At 45.9% G+C, this 21,090-nt stretch overlaps 2 protein-coding genes across 3 annotated transcripts in view; one reads left to right on the top strand and one right to left on the bottom strand.

Moving 5' to 3' along the window:
- Positions 1–21,090, top strand: part of LOC126379428 (monocarboxylate transporter 12-like) — a 191,324-nt gene that overhangs the window by 83,182 nt on the left and 87,052 nt on the right. The gene's annotated exons all lie outside the window — the stretch shown is intronic.
- Positions 1–21,090, bottom strand: part of LOC126379713 (xaa-Pro aminopeptidase ApepP-like) — a 34,831-nt gene that overhangs the window by 7,814 nt on the left and 5,927 nt on the right. The window contains exons 5-12 of the mRNA XM_050028533.1: positions 18,956–19,066; positions 16,531–16,626; positions 16,145–16,221; positions 15,328–15,465; positions 14,530–14,604; positions 3,588–3,665; positions 2,137–2,267; positions 881–1,033 (exon numbers count right to left, since the gene is read on the bottom strand). Coding sequence (XP_049884490.1) covers positions 881–1,033; positions 2,137–2,267; positions 3,588–3,665; positions 14,530–14,604; positions 15,328–15,465; positions 16,145–16,221; positions 16,531–16,626; positions 18,956–19,066 — 859 coding nt within the window. The remainder of the gene's footprint in view (positions 1–880; positions 1,034–2,136; positions 2,268–3,587; positions 3,666–14,529; positions 14,605–15,327; positions 15,466–16,144; positions 16,222–16,530; positions 16,627–18,955; positions 19,067–21,090) is intronic.

The raw sequence follows: 21,090 nt of genomic DNA, 5'->3' as shown, positions 1-21,090 counted from the left end.
TTCTAAGATGTTCACATGGTATATGAAATAAAAAAACAGGTACTTATATGTATGCTCAAAAGTGACTGATGTGATGTGATACTTCTACTTATACTTCTATTTTTATTTTATTAGTTTTCTATAATTTTTATTGACTTTTATTAATTTGAATTTGGTGAATGTGAATTAATTTAATGACATTTATTTAAATCTGTACAACAGCTAATTTCATAATAGGACCTTTGTATTGACACTTTTATATTTTAAATTTTGCATGATTTATGTAATCTAAATGCACGGTAAACTATATTTTTTTGTAACATCTGTCACACTGCATTTATGGCAAATAAAGAATCTTATCTTATCTTATCTTATGACAGCTAACATTTCAAGGTTATAGCCCAGCTGACGTCATCCCACTCTGCCATTTCGTAAAAAGTAAGTTACCCACGATCAATGTTTTTAATTTACTTTGTAACGCAATTTTAAACTTTTAGTAAAAGACTAGATTTCGCGTGGTTCGCTCGCTGCTAAAGCAGCTCGCGTGTCCTGTATTAGTACGAATCTTTGTATGGCTGCCATCTTGTTTTTCCGCCATTTTGTTCTTATTTTTTACTGGAAATTGGATTCGACCAAGATTTTTCGGCGGATAAGAAAATGACAGATATAACTTAAAGTAAAATTAGGAGGTGTCTGCAGGAATCGGGGCCAGTATGTTATGCTCGACTCCAGTGAGTAAAGTGCTCAAATCGAGGACGTAAACTCGAGTTAAGGTTGAGGCACCGGCTCAGAATACCGATTTTGAAGAGATTTCGAGGAAATCTTGAAGTCGCCTCAACTGAGGACGGCGTCGTGTAAGCTTGGAGTTAAGATCTTAGAATACTGATGTTAATGTTCTTACAGGTACTGTCCCCCGGAGTCGACCAGAAGCATGTCCTCCTTGGTAACGACTCGCTGCGGCCCCTCTCTGTCTGGCTTGTAGTGGATTACCGCCCCGTTCTCGCCGGCGCCCGCGATGGTCGCGAACGACGGACCCATCGAGTATTCTTCTTCTCTGAGGATGTTGAGAAAATAAAATGCCTATATACGTCAGCTCTGTTGGGCACAGGTCTCCCCTCAATCAACCGGAGGGGGTATGGAGCATACTCCACCACGCTGCTCCACTGCGGGTTGGTGGAGGTGTTTTTACGGCTAATAACCGGAACCAACAGCTTAACTTGCCCTCCGAAGCACGGAATCATCTTGCTTTTTTGGACAATCAGGCGATTCAAGCCTGAAAAGTCCTTACCAAACAAAGGACAGTCTCACAAAGTGATTTCGACAATGTCCCCATCGGGAATCGAACCCGGACCTCCAGATCATGAGCCTAACGCTCTAACCACTAGACCACGGAGGCTGTTGAGAATAGAATAGAAGATTGACTGTGACTGTCAGTACTATTCAGAGGCGGAGAACAGGAGTTCTAGTACGGCTTTGTAATAGACTACTCTGGGCGCCATCCCACTCGCGTCAGACAGAGTACAGCGGGGCGGAAGGCAAGAGGGAAACCACTGCCCTATTTTTCCCTAAAAAGTAGCATGGAGAATGCTACACCGACAAGAGCGTGACTCTCGAGAGACACTATTACATTGACGTTATCGTACACGCGCATCTGAGTGACGTCTGACGCCATACGATTGAAGACTAAAGTTAGACTGATGGGGGTGAGGTAAACCCAGCTCAGCCGCTGATGGGGAGTGGAGAGTTGCCGTTCTATACATAATAATATTCTCTATATAACGACCTCTGTGGTCCAGTGGTTGAGCGTTGGAATCCCGATGGGGACATATCACAAAAAATCACTATGTGATCCCTAGTTTCGTTAGGACATTACACGCTGATCACCCGATTGTCCAAAACGTAAGATGATCCGTGCTTCGGAAGGCACAATAAGCCGTTGGTTCCGGTTACTACTTACTGATGTAAGTTTGTAGTCGTTACATGGATCATGTCAGGGGCCTTTGGTGGCTCAATAATGACACTGACACCAGGGTTGACGAGGTTGGTACACCTCACCACCCACACGATAGAAGATTCCCTATTCTATGTCTATACCACTCGAGTTTATAATGACACCAGGGTTGGTGAGGTCGGTCGTTGACCCGTGAGGACACTCACGCCCGCAGCTCCTCGAGGCGGTCGGACACCTGCACCTCGGTGATGTTGTTCCCCGCGTCCACCTGCTGGTGGATCCAGTGCAGGAACCGCACCACAGCGGTGCCGTCCTTGATGTGGGCGCGACGGAAGCCCTGATACGAAGGAATTAGCTGTTATAGGTTTTTTTTACTTATATAAAAGCGAAAGGTCCTTCACTCACTTTACAGTTGAATCACAGTCAAGTCACAGTCGAATCACAGTCGAATCACAGTCGAATCACAGTCGAATCACAGTCGAATCACAGTCGAATCACAGTCGAATCACAGTCGAATCACAGTCGAATCACAGTCGAATCACAGTTGAATCACAGTTGAATCACAGTTGAATCACAGTTCATCACATCACAGTCGGGTCGTCACAGTCGAATCCAGCCTATCTATACAGACCACTAAAACTAAATTTGATTTTGCTAGTCACGCCCGCGCCCATGGAAGAGCCCAGGCTAACACTAGCTAAGGGTGTCGCCGTCGACGGATACGTCTGGGAGGACATCATCATCATCATCATCTATACAGAGTGGTGAAAAAAACCACAAAGTATAAACGTTGATAAGTTTATTCCAAATTATTACTCACTCACAAAATCATAAGGTCCGTACAGTCCGAAGTCTCGAGCGCAAGTGGCGCGCGCCCCGCTCGAGCCGCCTTATAAGCAAGTCAATCGCACCCCCACTCTAACTACCCGAACGTAGTAAACACCACGTGCAGTTAGTTATGGATCCCCCACAGCGTATAGTAAACGTAAGATTGTGACACATCAGCATATCAGGGTGGTCTGTCTGGCTGAATGTGCAGTACGGGTGGCGGATGCATCGCTTGCAGTAAGATAAGCCTAGAGTTAGTTTTAAGACTGAATTTTTGAAGCAGTAATAAACGACATCTAAATCTGTTCGGTTCTTTTACTCTACATTTAATTTAATTAGTTTTTAAAAAAACATTTTCTTAGCTCCCGAAACTTGACTAGTTTGACATCGTAAACAACACGTGCGCCCCTTTTTCGTAAACAACAGGTGTTTTTGCGTGAGGTACTAGCATGTATGTGCGTTTATGTTTTGCATATAAGTATATATTTTTTTCTTTTTTTTTAATTTTAAAGAGTATTTCTATTTCTACAATTACAAAGTAATAATAATCTTTATAGTTAAACAATTCAATTAACACTCGTTAGTTTATTATTTTTAAATTATAATTTATCATTATTTTTTGTTGAAATAAGATTTTAGCAATAATATTTTTAAAATAGGAAATGGGCTTATATTAATAGTTAGGTTGGTATCCTGGTCTAGTAGTGAAAGTAGATCGTCTGCGCGCAGATATACTCATCACGAAATCTCAAAACTGCAAGAGCTAGGAGTCTCAAATTTTGCATGGAGGATATATGTATTTATGTTGTTATGTTTATTATTTACTCACCTCCAATTCAACTTCGTTCTTGATGCACTTGATGAGAGCCACTGGAGATATGGTGGAGAGGATGGTGGTCTGGCCAGCCTGAAACACATCACCAGAATGAGGGACTTTCCAGGCTACGTTCCCCAAAAATAATATAGATGGCGCTGTATTTTCTCATTGTACAATATAATGTACTTACCCACTTTAGGACTCTGTCGCACTAACATTATTTCAGATTTAGTGAGACTTACAGTTCAATTTGTCAAAAAAGTTAATGTGACATGGTACCAAAGTGTATACATATTAATGCTGTAAGTCTCACTGAATGTCAAATATGTTAGTGCGACAGAGTCCTAAAGTGGGTACATTATATTGCTCTTGACTGTACGAATGAATAGCTAATCAAGCGCCAAGTTTTCGCCGCATTTTTATATCAAACGCTGTATATACGGTTCATGTCGTGAACCATACATAATCATGTACCACCCATCTATGAATGAAGATAATATTCTTTCTTACATGAAGAAGAAGGCCCCCGACGCAGATTACACCGTAAGGAGGCCGGATCCAGTTCACGTTGCTCACAATTGCTTTATCTTATGCGTACCTATCTGTAAATTTGAATATTTCCTATCGCCCACCAATTGGCCCAAAAATGTCACCATCCAGGAGTGGTATACATTCAAGCGGAAGCCCATCAATAATGGAAATAAAAAATTTTTTCGCAAGCAGAAAGAAGAAGCCAGCAGCGACAAAAACGGTCTGCATATACCACCAGAATGTCAGAGGCATTAAAGGAAAACTACCAATAATCAAGAATGGTATTGCAGCCCTGCCGCACCAGCTAATTGCCTTAACCGAAACTAAGCTAAACGACTCAGTTTATGACACCGAGCTCATACCACCAGGTTTATCCGTCATCCGAAGCGAGCGTCGCGATCGTGGTGGTGGAGGCGTGCTAATTGCTGCGAAGCACGCATTCACACTCCGCCCTGTTAACTGCGGTATTGACTCCGATGAATTTCTTTGCGCTTATGTGACCAACGGTACTCTATCTTTGCTGTTTTGCGTGGTATATATCGCGCCTTCAGCCCCTGAAAGGAGCTATTATTCACTTTTCGATTGTATCGAAAATCTAACAAATTCTTCCAATACACCTATTATGATCGTGGGAGACTTCAATCTGTATTCCACCACTGTCCGTGTGCGTCGCGATTTTGAGGCTTTTTTGTCTGCCTGTGATCTAACACAAAATAATACTATTAAAAACAGAAAGGATCGCTTGCTGGATTTGGTTCTGACCAGTCCTGAATTGTCGCAAATCGAGATCACGAAGATCCAAAGTGGGCTTGTTTCGAGCGAAGTTCACCACGAACCCTTGGAGATCACCGTTTGTCTCCAGACCTCTCGGGGCGAGTTCCGCTCTGATAATAGTCTAGGTAAGCCTTTTTATAACTATCGCAAGGCCAACTTCCCCCTTCTTTACAGCAAACTTTTGCACACTGACTGGTCACCGTTATACACCGTCACTGACCCTGAGGTAGCTGCAGATCTTCTTTATAATATTGTGAACAAAGCTATCGGAGAGACTGTCCCGCTAAAAACTAAAACCGGGGACAGTGCCCGGTACCCACCTTCGTTCACTCCTGAAATAATCAATCTCAACGAGCTTAAAAACTGGTATCATAAGCTGTTCAAAGAACGGGATTGCCAGCTCTCTTATGCCTTGTTTTCATACTACAGAAAACAAGTTTCGCATAAGATTGAAGATGAATATCGGAGGCATCTTAATAGAATTCAGACCCATATTATTGCTGATCCTGCAAGATTCTGGTCGTTTGTGAGGGGAAACAGGCGGTCTGCTGCTCCGGCCACTTTCGGTGATATGAGCGTACCAGAAATCGCAGAAGCCTTCGCTGAATTTTTCAAAAGTGTGTTTCTACCATCCTCCCCTTGTCTTAGCGTACCCGATGCATGTCTGACTGCAGCCCGTCATCCTCATCCAAACCAGAACCATATTACTATGAATCGGATCAGCGAGGACGATGTGCGTCGCGCCATCAAAAAACTCAAGCCAAAACTTACTAAGGGCCCCGATGCAGTGCCACAACTTATAGTTAGAGACTGTTGCGAGATTTTTATCAGACCCTTGCAGCACATCTTTAATATCGCACTCAAGGAAGGTGTATTTCCTGCCAAATGGAAATCCTCCAAAGTCGTCCCTATACACAAGACTGGCTCGAAGTCTGATATAAAGAACTACCGGCCTATTGCTGTTTTGCCGGTATTCGGGAAAGTGTTCGAGACGGCTTTGTATAACGGTATCTACCACCAGCTTGGAGGATGGTTCTGCCCGGAGCAGCACGGTTTCTTGCCTAAGCGCTCCACCTCTTCTAATCTTGTCTGTGTTACCACGCTAGTGTCACACCATCTTGACCATGCCGGCCAGGTCGATATAGCCTACTTCGACTATAAAAAGGCTTTTGACCGAGTCAACAACGACACCTTGTTGGAGAAGTTGGCTGTCGCCGGATTCTCGACGGACCTATTGTATTTCTTTTCAAATTATCTCTCGGGCCGAATGCAATCTGTACTATATGATAACTACAACTCGGCACCCTATCCAGTGACTTCCGGCATTGGTCAGGGTAGTTCGCTTGGTCCGCTACTGTTTCTGATTCTCATCAATGACCTTCCCTCCTCTGTTCAACACGCAACATGTCTAATGTATGCGGACGACATAAAATTGGCTTTGCCCATTGAAGGCGCCTCTAGCGCTGCTCTCCTACAATCAGATATTGACGGCGTCGTGGAGTGGAGCAACCGCAACAACCTCGAACTTAATCTCGCTAAATGCGCTCTGATGACTTTCACTCGAAAACGCTGTCCTGTACATGCCCAATATAAAATTGGCAGCGAGGTATTGGGGAGAGTGAACCTAATGCGGGATCTGGGAACTTCGTTCGATCCAGAGTTAACATTCGCTCCACACGTTGATGAACTATGTAAAGCGGCTAGAAGAAGTCTGGGCTTTATTATGCGGCAATGCAAGCATTTTACTAAGCGGCAAGCGATCTGCGCATTATATAACGCCTATGTGCGCAGCAAACTTGAGACGAACTGCATTGTATGGAATCCGCAATATGCTGATCGCGCCCTGACTGTGGAGCGAATACAAAAATCGTTTTTGCGTTTTCTGTATAAGAAAATGTATCACTATTACCCGCACCTATTTCCTACCTCGTTCATACTCGGCATGGTGGAGTACAAATCCCTAGCAGTAAGACGTGATCTCTTTCTATTGAAATTCTTTTTTCAACTTCTACGGGGTGTAATATGTCTTCCCAGTCAACTAAAACTGTTTGGTCTTAGTGTTCCTACCATTTCTCATCAACGACTGCGGCCCCGTAAAAATCCACTGTTTGTTCTGCCTAGAACGCGAACAGAGGCGCAGGGACATTCACCACTATACCGAGCGGTCACCCTCTTGAACATTCTCGGTCTGGACCACTCAGTGGACGTGTTCTTTGACACAGAGTCGCATTTCCTGGCAGTTGCTAGCCGTTACTTGGAGTCTAAGGCGCTCCCTAGTTCTGCTCCTGTTTAAGGGCGCATAACATCTTTTGACCATTATATAAATTAGCATATTTTTAAATTAAGCATCTTAATGAAGTTGAAATTGTTTGCATGTTTGGTATATACTGTATGTGGCCCCTTCGATCCTTGCCACATAAATCTTATAGACTATACCAGATATCGATGTGATCGATGTTAGTGTTATCGATGTAAGTTGAAACTAGTAGGCGTTGAAATTAGGAGTCGTTGAAATTAAACACCGATTGGAGTTGAATCAGAGCTCCTACCCGTGTGGTGATTCTAATAAGAATGAGAGTCTAGTCCCCGCGCGCGTGTATATATAGGAAAACGCCCACTAAGCGGGGCGGGGCAAGGGCGCGGCGGGGGTGTGTAGCGGTGAAGCCGCGCTCAGTCCCTATCTTTCTCTTTATTTTTAAAAATAAAACTTACAAACTATTTACAATTTCTAGGCAATCATTATACAATCATAATATAATCATAATACAATCATAATTTGCTTCTTGTTGCTTCTACGGCGAACATATTCTCCCGCCGCAGCTGCGCAGCTCGATGACCACGTCGCGCAGCTGGACCATCTACGGTTCGCCGTCCTCGGGTGGCGATGTTGGCAGGATGACCAGCTTCTTCGTTGGCCGCCGCAGGATCCCCTTCGTTGTCCTCACGTCGACCGCCCTCGTCTCGCCGTCTGGTCCGGGGTAGGCAGCCACGACGACACCTCGCGGCCACGAGTTGCGAGGCAGCGTGCCGTCAGCGATCAATACTAAATCGCCCACGGAGATGGAACCCTTGCTGGCTCGGGGCTCCCGCCGGTGTTGGAGTTCAGGTAGGTACTCCCGTACCCATCGCGCCCAGAACATGTCGGCTAGGCGTTGGCTCTTCCTCCAGTCTTTGCGGCCGGCGTCGTCGCCCTCCGTGAAGGCGCCTGGCATCGGCACCCGTGATGGACCTCCCAGGATGAAGTGGTTCGGAGTGAGGGCCTCTGGGTCCTCCGGTGATGTCGACACGTGTGTGAGGGGTCGACTGTTGATGGTGTGCTCGGCCTCCACCAGTAGCGTTGTCAGGACTTCTTCTTTTGGCGCGCGCTCGTGCAGCACCACGGCTAGTGCTGATTTGACGCTGCGGACCAGTCTCTCCCACGCGCCTCCCATGAATGGCGCGCTAGGAGGGATGAACTTCCAGGTGATGAAGCGAGCGGAGGCTTCTTGTTGTATGGCCTCCTCGACGGCGTGCTTCATCTCGACGTCCGCACCGCGCAGGTTGGTACCCTGGTCTGCCCAGAGCTCGGTGGGGCACCCGCGGCGGCCTATGAAGCGCCGCAGTGCCATTACTGCAGAGTCGGTGCTGAGGCTCCCGGCGAGTTCCAGGTGCACTGCCCTGGTGGTTAGGCAGGTGAAGAGGACTCCGTACCTCTTCTGACGTGCGCGACCCACGGTGACTGTCATGGGCCCAAAGTAGTCAAGCCCCGTGTAGGTGAAGGGCCGCTGGTGATGGGCTAGACGGCTCCTTGGATGATTGCCTGTCGAGGGTTGGGCTGGCGTGGCCCGACGGATGCGGCAGACCTGGCATTTCTTCAGTTCGTTGCGCACGGCGTGGCGGAGGCGCAACACCCAGTAGTGCTGTCGCACCTCATTTGCCGTTGTTTCAAACCCTCCGTGGTGTAATTGCGTGTGCACCCACTTGATGTACAGCCGCGTCCATCGGTGGTCTCCATCCAGGATGACGGGCTCCCGTTGTTCTGTTGTGATGTCGGCGGCGGCGGCGATCCTCGAGCGTAGATGTATTAGTCCCTCTTCGTCAATCATAATCGACAGTTGCTTGAGTCGACTGTCGGCCGGCAGGGGCTTCTTTCTTCTTATAGCTTCTAGCTCCGCGCTGAAGGCCTCTTCCTGCACGGCGCGTATCCATAGTTGCCGTGCGCGATGCAAGTATCGTGCCGCGAGAGGCACGATCTTTCTCTGCTGTCTCGGCGCATGTTTGTGTCCTGTGCCTCGTCCCGTTTCTCTGTGCGCCTGTACCTTCTTCCACGTCGGGTCTTCCTCCGCACGTTTCTTGGTGCGTTTTCTAGCGGCGGCACACCTTTCTCTTCCCTTTAGTTTTTCTATGAATTGTAGGACACGCGCCGTGACACGTAGTAGTTTTGCCCACGATGAAAAACGTGTTATGTCGGGTAGCGCCTTCCCTGTTCTTTCTGCGGCGGTCGTCGCGTGCACTCTCTCCTCGTTTGTGTGTTCAATAGTCTCTGAGATGTCCTCCGCCGGCCAGGTGTCTTCTGGTCGATACAGGAAAGGCGGGCCGCGGAACCAACGATGCTCGGAGGCGAAGTCTTTCGGCGTTCCTCGTGTAGCGTCGTCGGCCGGGTTGTCTCTCGTTGATACCCAACGCCATTCGTTTGTCTTAGTCTCCTCTGCTATCTCGGCGACTCGATGAGCTACGAAGGGCTTGTAGGCTCGTGGTCCCGTTCGCAACCATGATAGGACGGTCCTAGAGTCGCTCCAGAAGTAACGACGTGCAGGCTTGATGTCGTGTTCCTCTTGCGCTGTGCGGGCTAGGCGGCAGCCCATTACGGCCGCTTGGAGCTCCAGTCGTGGTATCGATGTCATCTTGCTGATAGGCGCCACTCTCCCTTTGCCGGCGATGAGCGAGATGTGTATTTTCCCGTCCTCGTCGACGATTCGCCAGTATACCGCAGCGGCGTAGGCAGAGCTGCTTGCGTCCACGAAGGTGTGTAGCTCCACGAACCGGGCGCATGTGAGCGAGGCATAGCACCGAGGTACGGCTAGTTGTGAGAGGCGCCGCGCATGCTCCGTCCATTTTTTCCATGCTTCTGCTTCGGGGGTAGGCAGCGCGTCGTCCCATCCTATTCCGGTGCGCCAGGTGTCCTGAATGATGCGCTTCGCTTGTATGGTCACGGGCGTGGCGATTCCCAGCGGGTCGTAGAGTGACATCGTCGTTCGTAACGCTTCCCTCTTCGTTGGCACGCGCTCGCCGTGTAGTATGTCGGTGGGTATCCGGGCTTCATTCATATTGAAGGACAGCGTGTCGCGCTCTGGGTACCATATCATTCCCAGTATCTTTTCGGGAGCAAGCTTGACGATGTCTTCTTTCGCCTCGGGCGCCAATGATGATAGTACGAGTCTGGAGCTCGATGCCCATTTCTGTAGATAGTAGTTGGCGCGGCTATGTATATAGGCCACTTGACTGGAGACTTGTATTGCTTCCTCTTCCGTATCGAAGCTTGCCAAGTAGTCGTCGACGTAGTGATTGTTGATGATTGCCGCCGCCGCCGCCGGATATTCTTCTCTATATTGTTCGGCGTTCCTATTCTTCACGAAGATTGCCGTGCAGGGGGATGAAGTAGCGCCGAATATTACACTCTTCATGCGATACTCGACAGGGGGTCCCTCTCTTCTATTTCCGCGCCAGAGGAAGCGCTGCATGTCTCGATCTTCCGTCCTTATTGAGATCCGCATAAACATGTCCTTTATGTCAGCCGTCACCGCCACTCTTCTTTGCCGGAACTTCATCAGCACTCCTGGTAGGGATCGAAGTAGGTCCGGCCCGGACAGTAACATGTCGTTCAGGCTGACTCCTCGCACCTTTGCGGCCGCATCGTGGACGATCCTCAATTTCTCTGGTTTCTGCGGGTTCATAACTGCAAAGTGTGGTAAGTACCAAATCTTCGTTTTTCCCTTCGGCGGCGTGGGCGCGACTTCTGCATAGCCGTTCTCTATCAGCGTGTTCATCTGCTTCTCGTACCGCCTTTTCATTTCTTCATCGCGATCTAACTTCCTCTCTATGGCTTGAAGTCTTCTCAGGGCGGCTTCGTAGCTATTAGGAGGGTCGTAGTCGTCGCTCCTCCAGAGTAAGCCCGTTTCGTATCCTTCGTTTGTGCGGCGAGTGGTCCTCTCTAGTGTTTCAAGCGCTCTTCTTTCTTCCTCTGTGTGGAAATGTTTCGGTTCCACTCCTAGGACTTCCAATGCGAAGTGGTCTCGAAGCAGTTTTTCTATTGCTTGATCATCTTCTACGATCCTCGCGTGATGTACTCGATGAGCGGGGCCTCCCGCCGGTGTGTGCCGCACTCCGTGCAACACCCATCCTAGGTCCGTGCGCGCGGCGACCAGTTGGCTGTCTTGCTCGCGTCTGACTTCATGTGCCAGGAGTAGCTGCCAGTTGTCTTGTCCTATTAATACGGTTGGCGTTCCCCGGTGATAAGTCAGCTGGTCTTGTAGGTCTTCTAGGTGGCTCTGTCCCGTCACGGCGCACGCCGGCACGCTCTGCGGCGATAACTGCAGGTTCTTCATCGTGCGCGCTGAGATGCTGTAGCTGTGCGTGTCCTCTGGCGCGCTGATGTCGAAGGTAACTCTTCTCGAAGCGCCGGCGTCCACTCGTGCCCCGGCTACTCCTTCTATGTAAAATGGCTCCGGAGGTCCCGATACGCCGATGTGTTCCGCCACCGCCGCCTCTATTAATGTGCACGTTGATCCATCGTCGAGAAGTGCGTACGTGCAGTGAGTCCCCTTAGGTCCACTTACACGAACCGGCAGAATCTTCAATAGTGCTGTAGTATTCTTCCTTTCTCTTGTCGACGCTATAGTGGCTATTACTGGGTCTTCTTCTATGTGAGTTCCCGCGTGGATGGACGCTCGTTGTTCCGGCTCGGAGTGCAGTAGGCGGTGGTGCGAGTACTTGCACCCGCCGACGTCGCACCTCCTCGTGGGACATGTGTGGCCGAACTTCCTCCGTTTCAGGCAGCGGAAACACAACCTATGTTTCTTCGCGGTTTCCCAGCGCTCGTTGACCTCTGTCTTCTTGAAATCTGCACATTCGGTGACGTGGTGTGTTTCCTTTTCGCAGACTGGACATTGTTTCCTATTGTCACCGGCCGTGACGTTTATCTTCTTTTCTTCTATGTGGTGAGTCCTCATTGTCCGCCTCAGTGGAGCGGACGCGTTCTCCCGCCGGTCGACGACTGGTGTGGCTTCCACGGGCGCGAAGCTGCCGCACCGCTCCGCTGTTCTCTCCATGAAACTTGCTAGCTTCATCAAGTCTGGTTCCTCTTCATCTTGTTCGGCCGCAAAATCGTAGTACCTATATCGCAGTGCTGACGGCATCTTCTCCACTACGTGTCGAACTACTTCCGGGTTATGCAGGTAATGTGTCTTCTTCAATGCCCTGATGGTTGCTGTAATGTTTGATATCCTCGTGGCGAAGGTGCAAATGTCCCTCGGTGATTCGGTCAGACGTGGTAGGGCCCGCAGCTTCTCCAGTTCGGCCATGACGAGGGCGTCCGGCCGCCCGAAGCGCGTAGACAGCAATCGCATCACGTCGGCAGTCGTGGTTGCACCGATGAATAAACATTGGGCGGCATCTCTTGCTGCTCCCCGAAGGCTCCGACGTAGTCTTGATAAGTTTTCTTGCTCCGTCAAATATACTGCAGTCTCTTCATAGGCGGTCTTGAAAACTAGCCATTCACTCGACGCTCCGCTGAAGATGGGCAGCTCAGGCACGGAGCGCGGGGCGATGGCGGCTGGTACTGCTCGTGCGGCCGATGCTATCGCTGTCGCTAGTTGACTGTAATCGAAAGTTGTTGGCTTCTCTTCTATACTCCTGTGTTTCGGCTTCTCATGATCCTTTACGGTGGCAGCGGGGAAAACGGCGGCAGCGGGGGGGACGGCGGCGGCGGCGGACGGCTGCGGGGGGGACGGGTCTTCCTCGGCGGCGGGAAGCTGGTCCACCCACGTCTTGGTGCGCTCTTGCATTTCGCTCACGCTGACTATATCCGTATCGTCGTCGTCTGATTCCGCTTCTAATGTGGCGATCTTCGCCGCCGCTAGCTCCACTTCCTTCTTCAACAATTCTTCTTTAGCCTTCAGCAGCGCCAGGCGACGTCCCTTCGACGCTGAGGAACGCGGCGCTGTCGGTGCACGCTTCACCGACTTGGGCCGTAGTGTCGTGTCGTGCGTGCTTTCCCCCGTAGATTCCTCCGTCGTCGTTGCAGTCGTCGTAGTAGTGGCGGTTCCCGTCGTCGTCGTTGCGGTAGTGCCCGAGCTGTCCTCTGTGCTGGTAGCCGTGGCTGTACGGCTTGTGCTGGGTTTCCTGGTCAGCGGGGGGGCGGTGACTGGCGTCGACGCGGCTGTGGTCGGCGCAGTCCTAACGGCGGCCGTGACTGACGTTGACGCGGCGGTGGTCGACGTAGTCGTGACGACGGGGGCGACGGCGGCGGCGGCGGCGGGTGCCGACTCGGCGGCGGTCGGCGTTGGGCGAGTTTCTACGGACTTCATGCTCCTAGTCTTCATATCCGCTGTTTCTTCAATCCGGCTCGAAGGAGAATTTATGTGGCCCCTTCGATCCTTGCCACATAAATCTTATAGACTATACCAGATATCGATGTGATCGATGTTAGTGTTATCGATGTAAGTTGAAACTAGTAGGCGTTGAAATTAGGAGTCGTTGAAATTAAACACCGATTGGAGTTGAATCAGAGCTCCTACCCGTGTGGTGATTCTAATAAGAATGAGAGTCTAGTCCCCGCGCGCGTGTATATATAGGAAAACGCCCACTAAGCGGGGCGGGGCAAGGGCGCGGCGGGGGTGTGTAGCGGTGAAGCCGCGCTCAGTCCCTATCTTTCTCTTTATTTTTAAAAATAAAACTTACAAACTATTTACAATTTCTAGGCAATCATTATACAATCATAATATAATCATAATACAATCATAATTTGCTTCTTGTTGCTTCTACGGCGAACACTGTAAGTGTAAGCATTGACTGATAAATAAATAAATAAATAAATAAATGTAAGGTCACGAATTATCTTAAACATTCTAATCACATATTCTAACATCGTGGGTTTTTTACCCTATATTTAGACAGCTATGGGCATGTTGCCCATTTGTGGGTATTTTGCCCCATAGGTATTCATATAACTATGAAACATTCTAATCTCATATTCAAACATCGTGGGTTTTTTACCCTATACGTAATTAGACAGCTATGGGCATGTTGCCCATTTGTGGGTATTTTGCCCCATAGGTATTCATATAACTATGAAACATTCTAATCTCATATTCTAACATCGTGGGTTTTTTACCCTATAATTAGACAGCTATGGGCATGTTGCCCATTTGTGGGTATTTTGCCCTATAGGTATTCATATATGAAACATTCTAATCCCATATTCTAACATCGTGGGTTTTTTACCCTATATTTAGACAGCTATGGGCATGTTGCCCATTTGTGGGTATTTTGCCCCATAGGTATTCATATAACTATGACACATTTCAGTTTTGGAATGTGATTCAGAATTCAGATAATTCGTGACCTTACATGATTATGTATGGTTCACGACAGTAGTGGTATATCGACTCACCCCTTCAGCGGCCAGGTAGATGGCGTGGCTGCCGTCATCTGTCAGCCATATTGTGTTGCCGGCGGGGACTGTGCCCTGGAAAACAATTTCTAAGTCAAGAGATGATGGAAGATGAGAGTTAAGCCGTTGGTCCCGGTTACTACTTACTGATGTAAGTAAGTAGTCGTTACATGAGCCATGTCAGGGGCCTTTGGCGGCTCAATAGTAACCTTGATACCAGGGTTGATGAGGATGGTAATTCACCTCACAACCCACACGATAGAAGAAGACTCCCTATTCTATGTCTATACCAGTCAACTTTATAAGGACCCCGATACCGACCCCGCCGGCGTGGTCGACGATTTCCCTCATTCAGCGCTTATCGCTATCGAACCGCTAGGGTCGATTAATTCTTTCAAATATTTTTCCTCTCAGACGACGCCCTGAGCCGAGGTTCGCGCCCAACTGGGCACCCTCAGGCCTGTTGTCTTAAACGAGACTTTATAATGACACCAGGGTTGGTGAGATCGGTCGTTGACCCGAGAGAACACTCACTTATTGTGAATCTGTGTAAAGTTCAAGGTCGTTATATTTTTTATTTGTTCCAACAGTTTGTCCATGCAATAGGAAATATTTTCAATAACAAAATTAAGACTAAGTACATTAGTCAATTTAATATTTTATTGTTGTTAAAATACTTATTAAAGTCATAAAATTCCTTACCAAATTTACTAAATTTTCAGGCGTCTTTGAAATATCTTGTCCTCTATCCTGTCCCCGTGTAATCCACCTCACAACCCACACGATAGACCAACTTACCGACATCTCCCTCAAGTAATCAAACACGTCCTCATAAGGGCGCACAGTGAGCTGCGTATCCTCCAACTGCAGATGTGCCGCGATGTCCTCACTGAGAGCGCCATCGCCCCAGAATAGGATGACATCTGACGGAGACGGCTGGGGATAACATATTGTTAGGCTGAATAGTTCGTTGACAGTTATAAGACATTTTTCTATATAGCTTCTATGCTGTTCTGGGAGCATATAAAAAACATAGAACACGTTCAGCTGCTTCTCTTCCCGGGCATGTCGTAAAAACCGACAGAGGGATTGTGTCCTCTAACATGATGGACTAATGTTATGGGCGATAGGCTGATCCCTTATCACCATAAGGTTCATCATATCCATCTTTGGACTTCGTATCAACAGTGGCTGCAAGTTGTCTTTGATTACTTGTGGCTCTGCCCACCCCATTAGGGATTACGGGCGTGAGTTTATGTATGTATGTTCTATAAATGGCAACACAAGAATGGGGTTGTCAAATCGGACGGATTGATACACGCTCTCTTGCGTTGGGGACCTTGTCGACATCGGACGTGTTTACCAAGTTAAGTGTTATTTTCTTGATACCAGAATAAATAAGTGTGATTACTGTTCTTCCGTATTTTTACTACAATATACAGATTGTTAGTGACATCGTAACGAATATTGACCGGTATGATTCAGACCATGATTCGGAATAATATGGTCGTAAGGCCCAAAGTCCTTTTAAAATCCAAATCCCATTGTTTAACTATTGTGTCTGGAAATCCGGGCCTTACGAGGATATCCTAGTAAAGAGACAGTATGTACTTACCAAATCAGACCTGATGATGAGATAGGAGAAGAAGACAGGGTTGTAGGGGATGTCCGACCCGCGGAGGTTCAGGGTATCTGGGAAGTAAGAATAGAAACAATATTCGTACTGAACGCCTGGAAGAAGTAATCGAGCAATTACGCTCATGCTTACGTTACAGTTATATAAAGGAGAAGGCGAACGTCGTGTCTTGTAAGGAAGTCAAAGAATTGGCCTTTGATAGACAAGAATGGAGAATTATATATCACCAGAGAATCTGGTAAACTGCTCCGAAAGGATTGACAACAGCGTGCCTCGTAAATTAATGATAATGAAAGGTGAATTGTAAAATACCTGTGGCGTCCTTTTGTAATAAACAATTTTCTATTCTATTTGATTCAACTCACAAGCGATGTCGTCCAAGGCAGTGAGCACCAGCGCCGCGGCTCCCCGGGACGAGACCTGGCTCTTCAGCTCTGATAACTTCAGGCTCGATGCCCTCCCTGGACATAATCATTTTTAAAAAGTTATTAGCCGGGATATGGTGTCCGCCGGTAAAATCGGGTCTGATAAAATTATCATATTTTATTTTTGTTGCTTTTGTTTGTTTTATGTACCTGTTACTAACATTAGGTTTAAAAAAAATATATTATCGAACAACTAGATCCATTTGGTTAGTAACAAACTTAAGTTACTTTGTACTTACTAACATCTATGGATTTCAAATCCGAAATAAATTCTTATTCATTCATTCATTCATTATCATAAACCCGGTTGAGATACAATGGTCCCGATTCCTGCAGACACCGCCTAATTTTATTTTAAGTTATATCCGTCATTTTCATATCCTTCGAAAAGGAAAGGGACGGATGATTCACAGCTCTTAATTTTAGGAAGAATGAGTAAATGAATTAATAACCCGGGCGAATCAAAAGGTACGTCGCTGGTATGCAATCCGTTTGACGTGCTGTCTACTTAACTGTGTCGGGTTATTGACGGATGTATCATTTTTAGACGGATGGTTTAGATTTGTGCTTAAAATTGACGTGTGTTCCATAAATTTTATGCTTGTCGATTACCCGTCCCTTTCCTTTTCGGTGGATAAGAAAATGACAGATATAACTTAAAATAAAATTAGATGGTATTTACAGGAATTAGCACCAATATTGTTATTGTTTCCGAAATAAATGAAATGAATGATACGGCTCACCACTTATCACGGTGGTCTAACAGAAAGCTAAGTGAGGTGTGGGGTTACTTAGTTCATATTGCGATGGATGTACCTTTGATTATAGATTTGCTAAACGTGATAATAGGTGGTGTGGTGAGCCGTATCGCCGTCTAGATAATTGATCGACCTAAGCACGGATCATCTTACTTTTTCAACAATTGGGGTGATCAGCCTGTAATGTCGTGATTTTTGTGTTTTGTCTCCGCCGGGAATCAAACCCGGGACTTCTGGATCGTGAGCACATCGCTCAATGACTGGACTACAGAGGTCATTAACTTTTAGTGAATAAATTAATATTTTCGTATACACATACATACATAAACTCACGCCCGTAATCCCAAATGGGGTGGGCAGAGCCACAAGTAATCAAAGACAAGCGCAGCCACTGTTGATACGAAGTCCTAAGATGGATATGATGAACCTTATGGTGATAAGGGATCAGCCCATCGCCCATAACATATTTTCGTATAGATATGCATATTTGGCTGCGAGGGTGTGCTGCCGCCAAAGGATGTTTTTCGGAGAGTATATACGTCGCGCTGTGTAAACTTCAATAGCGCGTTTCAGGACTGCATTATTGAATGGTGGCACCTTCTGCTGCGTGTGAGTGGTGCTAGCTTGCCAAATAGTTGGGTCCACCACATGTATGTATATTTAGAGGAAGATAATTTTATAAATTATTGTGTAATAGTATTTTATGCAACAGTTGTATAAGAAGGGTCAAAAAATGCGAGTGGCGTGAGTTGCGATGTGAGCCTTGGCGAACATCGCAATAAGAGACGCCACGAGCATTTTTTGACCTAGTTATACAACGTTGCATACAATACTTTTTCTACGACGACGTAATTTTAAATGAAACAAAAATTTTCCAATTTATTTTCCAACGCGCGGGAAAATGGCGGCAAATGTATACTTTTTTTTTATAGTATATCTATGGCACCAAACAAAGTAAAGGTGCCAGTTTCCAGGTCAAAAAAAAAAAAACAACAACAATGCTTTTTTGGCGACATTATAGTACAGTTACACTTTGTAAACAATGCTTTTATAGGCCATAGAGCGTACACTTTTTCAAAGAGTTTAATTATGTATGTACTTATATTAGACTTTTTGGTTATTTAAATGCCAGATTAAAGTAGAGGAGTAGAAAAAAAAATATATTATTCTCCAGTATTTTACAACTAGTGGTCGCCCGCGACTTCGTCCGCGTGGATTTCGGTTTCAGCGGTAAGATCTTTTTTTTTTATTATTATTAAATCCTGTGTGTTATTCTGATGTATAAGCTACATAATTTATATTTATTTATTTGTACACAATATACTTAACAGACACAAGAAACATACAAAGAAAACAGATAGTACAGGCAAGCTTATCTCTAAACAAAGAGATTTCTTCCAGCTGACCTACGTGACAAGAGAGACTTTATTATTATAAAGTTTAATTAAAATCCATTCAGTAGTTTATGCGTGAAAGAGTAACAAACATCCAAACATGTATGGCGTCAGACGTCACACACACAGATGCGCGTGTACGATATCGTCAATGTGTAGTGTCTGTGTGAAACGAGGTTGTTTGTATGAAGTGTCCGGGTTGTGTCTGTGTACTTACCTGTAGTGAGGTCCAGCTGGCGCGGGTGTAGGTGGTGGGGTCCACCCCCACTACGGAGTCGGGGAGCATGTTCGCTGCCAGCCACGCCGGGATAGACAAGTCGGTGCCTGGAACATAATATTGAACAGAATTTAACGTTTGACCCTCACCAAGCGTTCAATTCTACTTGACTCGCGAGAATTTAGCTCGGGGTTAAATCTGTGACTTCCGCATTTGTTTTTCATGACGAATTAATGTTTTATCATAAATAATTATCATGTGGTCAGCGGTGAAAGAAAACATCGTGAGTTGATTCTCCATAAATGCGTAACCTTCCTTGTACTAAGCCGCTTTTCCTTTCACACCTACAAAACACCTCAGATAGACACTACACATTGACGTTATCGTACACGCGCATCTGTGTATGTGACGTCTGACGTCATACGATTGAAGACTAAAGTAAGACCGAGGGGGGTGAGGTAAACCTAGCTCAGCCGCTGGAGGGGAGCGTGTTGCCGTTCTACGAAGTATTTCTTATTCTTTTTGCTGTTGCAGTTTCTTGTCATTTCTTCTCCTCAGCCATAAATAACACCATGCGAAATGACGTAAATTCAAAAATGTTACATTGACCTTCAACAAGTTTATCTATGTGTCTTGACACATAATGGGATCTTCGGATAAATCCAATTATTTTTGGTAATTTCCTTTATTTAGTATTTTACAATTTTCGCGTTGGATTTGGATGTGTCTTGCTCGGTCGAATGATGTAGTGTGAGAGAAATTGAGGTAGTTTTACAAACCTAACAAAAATGAAACGCCTGACAAAAGTATTAGAGCACGGACATTATAAAATGCTTGCTATTAAAATATGCATAGGCGCTTGAGCCGGAACACGATAATTACTGATTTTATGCTCTGGGTCACAGAGACAGGGGGCCTACCGGCTAATTCGCCGAACTTCGGCGACTTGAAAACGATTCAGATAAATCGAAGTTCGGCGTTTGGTACCGGGTAATTTCCGATGTTCATCGCAATCTGGATGAAAATCAATCCATAGATTATAATAGACGTATTAGTGGGGTGCATGATTGAACGAATGACTTTTGGTCTTGCGTTTCGTTGAGACGTTTGGTAAACATTTAATATTTTATAATCATTATGAAATTAAAAAATATAGACTAATTTTGTATGTTATTTTTATTGAATGATAATATTTTTAGTTAATCACTTTGTAAAGTCTTACAAATGTTTAAAACAAAAGGAAAATGCAAAGGCGGATTTTTCTTTTGCAACTGAAGTAATGAAACGCAAAAAAAAAAAGAAAAATGACGTTATGTTATATCAGCTGTACTTGAATTCGCGCGCGCCGAATGCAACAGTTTTATCTTCTCAGAATTTATACAATAACGAAAGAAATGTAAGTAAATTATTAATCTAGTAGTAGTAAGAAACAAGTCAAAAAAGAATAGTCACATAATGAACCTATTCATTGTTTAACAACTTAAATAGTTTATTGGAAACTTGAAATGTATCTATTTGTTTTTCTAGATCACCGACTAGATCTAGAGAGTCGGAGGCTAGACATGGAGGAGCGACTTGTTTCAGCAGTCGACAAGCTGGCTGGCTACAGCTGCTGAAGCTAATACCAAGGCCGCGGATATGCAAACAGAGTTGCTTCGGCTGCTGCTGGAGGAAGTTAGGTGAAGACCAATATAAGGTAATTTACTCAAACTTATTAAAAATTGTATGGAATTGGAGCAAGTAGGAGAAGTTTATAAGGATCACGACACTTGGTGGTCTGTCCTTATTGCCTACCCCGCCAGGGATGTAGCATGTTATATGTATACCCAAATTTACCTCCTTGATCAGCATATTTTACTCCATACTATAGCAAGAATAAAGGCCAAAAATAAATATCCTTATATCTTTGTATGTGCTACTTTATTACATTCCAAAATATTTTCTTTACATTGTATTTCATTCCATTAGAGTCGGCTAGTGTTCCTAAACTTTTAATTCATGAAAGACCACTTTACAAAATTTCTGCCTTGCCGGGATCACCCAAATAAATAAAGTAATAACTAAAGGATTATAACTAGTCTATAAAGACTATTACTAATGTACACGATAGACGTCATAAAAACTTTGTCAT

The sequence above is a fragment of the Pectinophora gossypiella genome, chromosome 29 (assembly GCF_024362695.1).
Source record: "Pectinophora gossypiella chromosome 29, ilPecGoss1.1, whole genome shotgun sequence".
NCBI classification, from domain to species: Eukaryota; Metazoa; Arthropoda; class Insecta; order Lepidoptera; family Gelechiidae; genus Pectinophora; species Pectinophora gossypiella.
Note: the sequence above shows the minus strand (reverse complement) of the source record. Positions and strands in the feature narration are given on the sequence as shown.